Source organism: Sander lucioperca, chromosome 23 (assembly GCF_008315115.2).
Source record: "Sander lucioperca isolate FBNREF2018 chromosome 23, SLUC_FBN_1.2, whole genome shotgun sequence".
Lineage (NCBI taxonomy): Eukaryota > Metazoa > Chordata > Actinopteri > Perciformes > Percidae > Sander > Sander lucioperca.
Genome location: NC_050195.1, coordinates 13,952,045 through 13,959,963, shown reverse-complemented (window position 1 = coordinate 13,959,963; position 7,919 = coordinate 13,952,045). Strand labels below are relative to the sequence as shown.

The following is a 7,919-nucleotide window of genomic DNA, read 5'->3' as shown; positions in this document are numbered from 1 at the left end:
TATAAATCATTTTAGAGGTGTGAAAGGGTACAACTAGTGTTTCACAAGAAAGAAGCAATGATTTGAGAAAAGTCCAAATAAAAAAAAGCATAATTTTGTGTATTAAAATGTAGGTTTTTCTAAATCATCTCCTGACCCCTTGTAGGGTCCTGATCCCCAGGTTGGAAACCTCTCTGTATGAACAGTCTAATGTAAATGTGGCAATACGTTTGTCAGAAGTGGGAAGGAGGGAAAAGGGCACCCCAGATAGATTTCACAAATCCTAAAAAATCTGCAAGTAAGTCTAAACTATTCTATCTATCACTGGATTAATCTGCTACATGGCGCCCCATGTTTAAACACAATTTTTTTTAAAGGTATATTAATCAGTATTTTACTAAAAAAACAATGTATAGACTAATACAAATGCAATCCCTCTCAATCATAACTTATGACCCACTAGAAGTGTGTGGTGGGGTCTGTATCCTCAGAGACCCTGCCCTCTGCCTGGATTTTGTCTTTTCTTTCTTTTTTGCGGTGTGTGGGACGTTTATGAGCGTCAGCAAAGAGCCTTTGGGCCTCATGTGGGTGTGTCACCCCCAGCCAATGACAGGTGCAGGGTGTGCAAGCTGTTCTCATTCTCCATACTGTTTTACTGCTGCATCTTGCCCAATGGGAGACCTGCTGACATTTTAACTGGCCAAACAGAGTTAGAGACAACGAACCAAATGTTTTACTAAGGGACTGTTCGTTATTTAATTAAGGGGCCACCGGAGAGGTTTTGTGATCTCTAACCTAAAAATACGTGACCCTCCCCTCATCAGTAATAACTTTCCTATGACCCTCCAAAACGATTTGAAAAAGAGGCGTGACCCTCCCCTCACGTGCAAGTTTGCACTTAGCAAAGAAGAACAGATACCATGTAATTTTTACAGCCATGACATACATGAGTTAACCTCTGCATTCTCATCTTACACATCCCACTCCTCTGTTATGGTGTGGGGGCCATTTCAGTAGATTTACTCACTAACATTGTTGTGGAAACACCAATAAGCATGGAAACTAAATGCACACTTCATGCATTACTGCATTACTTCAAATACTAAGTTCCTCCTCTAGTAAACTAGTATTCATATGAAATAAAACAATAAAACATTGAGACCATTCAGCAAAGGACGCTGGGATATAACCAATTCAACACTGGCTGCTATGGACTTGTCACTAGGCTTCGTCATTGTATATTTTAGAACATAGGTAAAGCTGCCGAAGCTGAACATTATATTCCCAAACATATATCTTTATTTTTAAAGCAGATTTTAAGTTACATTGTAACAATTTAACAATTCGCCTTTCCAATCGCGGCACGGCTGTCTTGGAACGCGCCGATACTTAAATCTAACTAAAATGTAACAGTGAACACTCAGTGTTGGACCTACAGTCTGTTGAGATGCCTCTCCAAACTCACCATAAAACGTTAAGACACGTTGAGAAAAAAGATCCCTATTTTGCCGTAATCCAATGACACGAAAAAAAGTAATCCACAGCAATCAGTAGATCCACAAACAGAGTCACGGTGTATCCAGCAAGGCCGATACGGGCGTCACATTCACCAGCCAGCTCCAAACAGGTGAACGAGGCCTCTCCACTTCACCGTTTAAACAAAGTGGAATAAACGTATAAAAGTCCAAATCTACACAAAACCTGCAATCAATTAGTAAGCTGACATCACATGTATATAGATGGCATTTAGGAAACCTTTATTGCAAGGTTGGCACGGCAAGATGTCCAGACTAGAGCAACAGTAATTTCTTTTTTTGCGTCCTGCTGCTCCCATCATCAGCCAGGTAATATTTTTTTTACTAAAGCAGTATATGAAATCAGATGTATTACCTATCACCATTTAGTTGTTTTGTGTTATTTAAGATATTTATAAAATATCTGGTCATGCCAGATGTAATTATTCCACTCATTTTTTAAACAATGCAATTACCTGAGCCACCAGGGGGGCAGTGCTCCTCCTGCCCCCCCCCCAGCAAACTCCGCGTATGGGTCAGACCATCTGCTAGGGGGCCGAGACTGAGAGCTACATGGATAAATATGCACCAAACAAGCCACTTTGAAATTTTGCTCTTTTCATGAATAAAAAAAGTTGGGTGACCCCCCCACCCAGACTAAAAAATGTTGGATGACCCTCCCCTTAGCATAAAATAAAAAGACATGACCCTCCCCTATTTTCCTCCGGTGATCCATTCCATGAATACCGAACGGTCCCTAAATTCCTCAATATGCAAAAAGTTAAGACATTTTTTTTCACATTTTAATCTATTACTCACAGGGACGTTGTCACACCCCTCAGCGTTTCATACCGATACCGAAGTTTAACCGACACTAGAGTTTAGATTCTCGGCTGAGCCCGAGCCCGACCGGACCTCGGGTCGGGCTCGGGCCGTTATTTTCCGCCACATCCTCGGGCCGGGCCGGCCCGGCCGGACCCTTGATCAAGCAATCTTTTTTATTTTTTTTAATCCATTACCTTATTATCCTATTTGGGTGGGGAGAAAGCTATGCCATAATCAGAAATATTATAAATATATATATATAGGCTATATAAAAGTAACAAATGTGTACAAAAGTTAGGCTGCAGTTTCAAAATGCAGCACGTGTCATGCGCGGAGTCTCCTCCTCTCGCACGCATCACACCGGGAGTTAAGATGTAAAGAAAAAAAGAAAAACAGGAGAATTAACTTTGAGCAAGTGTGGAGGAAAGTCGGAGGTATGGAAGCAGTTTAAACAAGTCGTGGGCAGTGACAACAATATGTTGTTCATCATTGTTTCTGTTTTTTTTTACGTTTCTTCATTCGGATCCATTTGCGATCCGTTCCATTCTAAACAAACAGCGCAGTTTACAGGCTTCGTCCTTGTTGTATTATTCTAAACGTCAGCGGCCCACGTATTAAAAAATTGTCGGGTTTAAATCGGGCTCGGGCTCATAATTACAGTTAATGTGTCGGACCGGGCCGGGCTCGGACGCAACGTGCTCGGGCTCGGGCAGGTTCGGGCTTGATTTTTTGGGCCGATCTAAGCTCTAACCGACACACACAGAGACACAGACAGGATGAAGCTCTGCATTCACACAAAATCTGGCAATGTGGCACCTTCCAAATGAGGTGTGTTTAAATTTGGGCTTTAGAATATAACGGCTCTAAATCACGGCTTTGTTCTCAATAACGCTGCTCACTCTCTTCATTCACTCTCTACCTCACTCGACCACCGCTGCTCTCTCTCTCTCTCTCTCTCTCTCTCTCTCTCTCTCTCTCTCTCTCTCTCTCTCTCTCTGGCTGTTGAGGAGGGGCCAATTTTGAATGCTGTGAGTTTACAAACAGTAAGCATATATATATTATACATTTAAGGATATGTAGCATGTAAGCATAATATCAACTGAAATATTAAAAGTATTACACTTTGATGTAAACCAGGGCCTCGAGATCGGGAAAAAATGCAAGAGCCATCACTCATGGCCCTCGAAGGTCTGGAGTCCTGGGCAGATGCCCGGTTGCTAATCCAACCTTGGTCATAGTCTTTATGTACCTTTATGTACCGAAACCACACGCATGGACACACACACATTGTTTACAACAAGGCCAAGCAGGTGATAACCAGCATAAAAACAAGTGCCAGTGAGACAGTTAAGAAATGAATAAAGAAAACCCATCAAGAAAATACATTCACAAAAAAATGTGTGGTATCGTTCTATAGATTGCAATGTTGGTCCATCACTTTGGCTCGGATTGAAATAGTAGTAGTAGTAACAACGATTGGTTGGATTGCCATGAAATGGTGCTGGTTATTAGAATGAATCCTGATAACTTGGTGACTTTTCCTCTAGATTTAAATTGATTCAGTTGGGTACTTATTTGGTTTATGACCTGCAAAACTAATAACATGCCCATCAGTGTCAGATGTACTTGGTGTTTAGTGCTAGTTGGCTAATGTTAGCATGCTAACATGCTAAACTAAGATGGCGAACAAGCTAAACATACCTAGAGCACAAAGTACAGCCTCACAGAGCTGCTAGCATGACTGTAGACTCGTTCTAACATCCTAAGTTAAACCATGTCTTACATCACTGCAATGTGATATCAGTCATAGTGGCCACTAGCCCTTAATGGCTTAAATCCATAGTGTGTAGTTTCTGTCTCCCCCATGAGGAATTCTAAGTAATGACAACAACACTGTGCACATGATACAAGCCCCACTTCCTCCACACAGTTGCTAGTAGCCAAGGAGGACACGGAGGATTAAAAAACATGATGGACTCTTCAGAATATGGGTAGTTCTGGTGTGATGGAGAGCTTTTGTATGTCAGTATGTATGTATGTATGTTTGTGATGTATGATTTTCTTGAGGTCCCCTCAAGTTGTTTTGTTAACTGTCTTGTTGAATGGTGAATGTACTGTATAATTTTTCTTTTATGGACCCCCTCGAAAACGAGATGCTACATCTCAAAGGGTTATTCCTAATAAAGAATATGTGAATACGTGAAAGAGAAACTTGAGTTTCTGCGCGGGAAAGTCTCCTGACGCCACAATCTTCTGAACATAGTCATACTGAGAAATCCAGAGAGAGTTGTGTGGAGCTGATAGTCTTAATTAGCTTTGTAGCAACTCATCTGGCAATGGCTTGAATGTAACAGACGTTCATTAATATCAAAAAGTTACGCACTAAAGCTTTAAAATGAAATCATTAATAAAAATCCAAAAAGAATTCTTTGAGTAAATCATGATAAAACTAACATGCTCCTCGAATAATGAGGTTTTCCCTCAACCAGTGTGACTGAAGTGTGAATCAGGACGCAGACACATATTTGGTTTATTTCAGCACTTTTAATAATTACTCAGAGGCACAAATACAATTTACAGAGCTACCTTCCTCTATCTGTGCGCCCACAAGTGACTTCCTGTTCCAGCCTGAGGCCCGCCAGCTGAGAAAAAACAGCAGAAACACAAACAGCTTCACCTCACAACAGTGTGCACAGGGGGAACACACACACACACACACTTCTGCTGGTCCTCTCACATCACAGAGGCTTTTTCCCTTTCATGAATCCAGATGTAACATCAGCTCTGAAAGGGAGATGTGATCGAATAAGTTTTTTTATTTCTTCAGCCGAGCCTCAGTGACACCTTGAGGTAGATAATATTCTCCAGTCACCTCAAACATTAGAGCTGAGAAGCACACGCTGCTGACAATCCTATTTACCTCCAGAAACTTTTATTATTTAGCATCGTTCGTTTGGGGTTTCATGTATTTCATGTTCTCTTTAAGCACAGCTACTGCTATTCAGCTCAGTCACCAAATTCAAGAACAAAGAAACTTCTTTAATATTAAAGTTTATCTTTAAATTTATCTCTAATGTTTCAAACTTATTAAAACTAGACAATGTCAAGTTTTATTAATTTAAGTTATATTAAGTTATATTTATACAGGACTATGTTTTATCTTTGGCAGCTAAAAATATAAAAACTGAAATAGTTTGAACTTCATATAGTGAGAGTTATTTAAACCATTCATTTGTACCCTGGTTCCTTAATACTTGGAGTCCAGGGTTCCAGTCCTGTGTGTTATGTATGCTGTGTTTCTGATGGGTTGGAACAAAACACAAAAACTTGACATCTGCTGCCTTCTTCACACATACCGCCTCTCTCTGCCTCCTTCCATACAAATCACACTGAAAATTAACAACACAAAGTTACAGAGGATCAATTATAATGTAACAAACACTACATAGACCACAACTATATAGTTACACAGGCATACATGAAAAAATGGAACAAAACACAATAAAACACTGATGTTGCATAACTGACAATCAGAAGTCCTCATTTCCCTGCAAAGAAGTGCAGGATAATACAACTTTCTGCTTTACAAAATACTGCACAGCTAATTTGAAGGAAAAAAAAGAAACTGTGGAGATACACGAGAAAGAGTTGAATTTGCTTTTCCTCTTTACTCTTACACAAAATCTTTTTGCAGCATTTAGCCCATGTTAGATGGGTTTAAATGCACTATGAGTTCCATTGACTCAATTATTACTTTGCTGAATTTTAAAAGAATGCAGGCAGGGATGAGCACTATCAAAAGATTTAAAAAGAACTTGTGCTTTTCATTTTTTAACGATTGTCAAAGCTGTGGCTACTGCATAATACTCACACAGTTTCTTTTTTTTTTTTGTTGTTGTCATTTTGGCACTTTTAATCCTACACATGCTCATTACAATTAATCTACTCAGTCTGGGACTCAAAGCCTGAAGAGTGTTGTTCGGTAAAACATTATAAAAACAACATTTAAACACAAGTATTAGATAGAATGGAATTACTTGCTGTCTGCATCCTCTTTTCAGGAGCTCATTTATCAGTATCTCGCTCCACCTATGTAAGAAGAAAGTAGCGGCGTTTTGACCAGTGTCAAGTGTAGGCGATAGAACCAGGTGAGAGTACATGATGAATTAAATCCTAAATGATCGATAGTGCAAAGTCAACAGTGCTGTAACTACGCCGATAGGTGAAGAACTACACTAACTGACGTGTCAATTTGTGCTTTTACATTTAGCAATTTGTTAAATGCCAACAATAATTCTGAGGGCAAAATAAACATTTAATGTGCAAACCAATTAGCCAATCGACTATTTCATTAAGCTACTGCGTGCTGTCAAACAGCCCTTGGATTTAAAAACAAAAAAAAAAATCTATAGTTACTCCCAACTGAACACTACTTCAGTCACCATAAATATGTATACATGTGCGTTTAATATGTCATTCTATAAAGCTTACAAAGGGTCCTAGAATACTAACTATGGCTGTTTTCCCTAATAAAACAGTGTCCTTTGAGGGTGGGAGATGTTCAAGATCACATATCGGTACCAGATATCTAAAAATGCTCCCATCCACTTAACAGACGGTGATCCAACATGTGGTGCACGTTCAGCATCCTCCTGGACTCCTGGCCCTCATTGAAAAGGCGAACAACTACAGAACACTCCAACTACAAATGCTGCTTTATGGAGGACAACGTTGACGGCTCTGCAACCCCAACCAGGACGTTCTAGAAGCTTCTAAACAGACTGCCCGCCCTCTCTGTTAAGACTGAAGCCAGTTTCCTAATTATTTAAAATGAAAACATTCAGCACAAATGGTGATGCAGAACATATAGACCACCAAACTGTAATATTGATAATCCAGTACGAGTTGTTATGTAACTTGTTCTCTCTGTGCATGTTTTTTTCCTCAGGCCCAGTAAACGTCTCTGTGCACCAGACAACATAAAGACTACGAGGTTCATATCATCAGCACACACTTCTTTGCTTTTCTTTAAACAGTGAGTGCCAGTAGCATGACAACATCAACACAAGAGGGAAAGAATATGAACATGTAACAGGACATAATGTTTTTCAGAGTTAAAAGGAACAATATAAAGTGTCTCTATGCTCTATCTTCCACATGCAGGGCTGCTGTGGCCCAGCGTGTACACACACTGTGGCCGCTCTCTCAGACAGTCAACCGATTCAACGCTGTTTCCTTCATCCTGGGGTCCTACAAACCATCTGCCAATCACAAGTGGTCCCGCCTTCCAACAACCCCGCCCTTCATAAAAACGAAACAAATTAGGCTTCTGGCCTGGTGACCGGTATCCATGGCAGCAGCCCGTGTGCAGGGTGGGGCGTGAGAGGTTTTGTTTTTTGTTAAGAGTAGATGGTGATGACTTCGCGGCCGCCGCCTCGCACCAGGAGGACCCGGTTCAGACCCTCGAGGAGAACCTCCAGGAACTCCATGTCTGAGAAGAGCAGTCAAGAAATAAAACGTACAGAGAAGTTACAGTGAGCAACACAATTTCAGCCAATCTGGAATCTTCCCTTTATGAGGTCATAAGGGGAAAGGTTACCT

The 7,919-nt window shown here is 40.5% G+C and overlaps 1 protein-coding gene across 6 annotated transcripts in view; it reads right to left on the bottom strand.

Moving 5' to 3' along the window:
* Positions 1-6,184: 6,184 nt before the first annotated feature.
* Positions 6,185-7,919, bottom strand: part of slc12a7b (solute carrier family 12 member 7b) — a 105,733-nt gene continuing 103,998 nt past the window's right edge. For all 6 annotated transcript variants that reach the window (XM_031298264.2, XM_031298265.2, XM_031298269.2 and 3 more), the window contains one exon: positions 6,185-7,809. In XM_031298264.2, the coding sequence (XP_031154124.1) occupies positions 7,718-7,809 (92 nt within the window). In that variant the 3' untranslated portion in view covers positions 6,185-7,717. The remainder of the gene's footprint in view (positions 7,810-7,919) is intronic.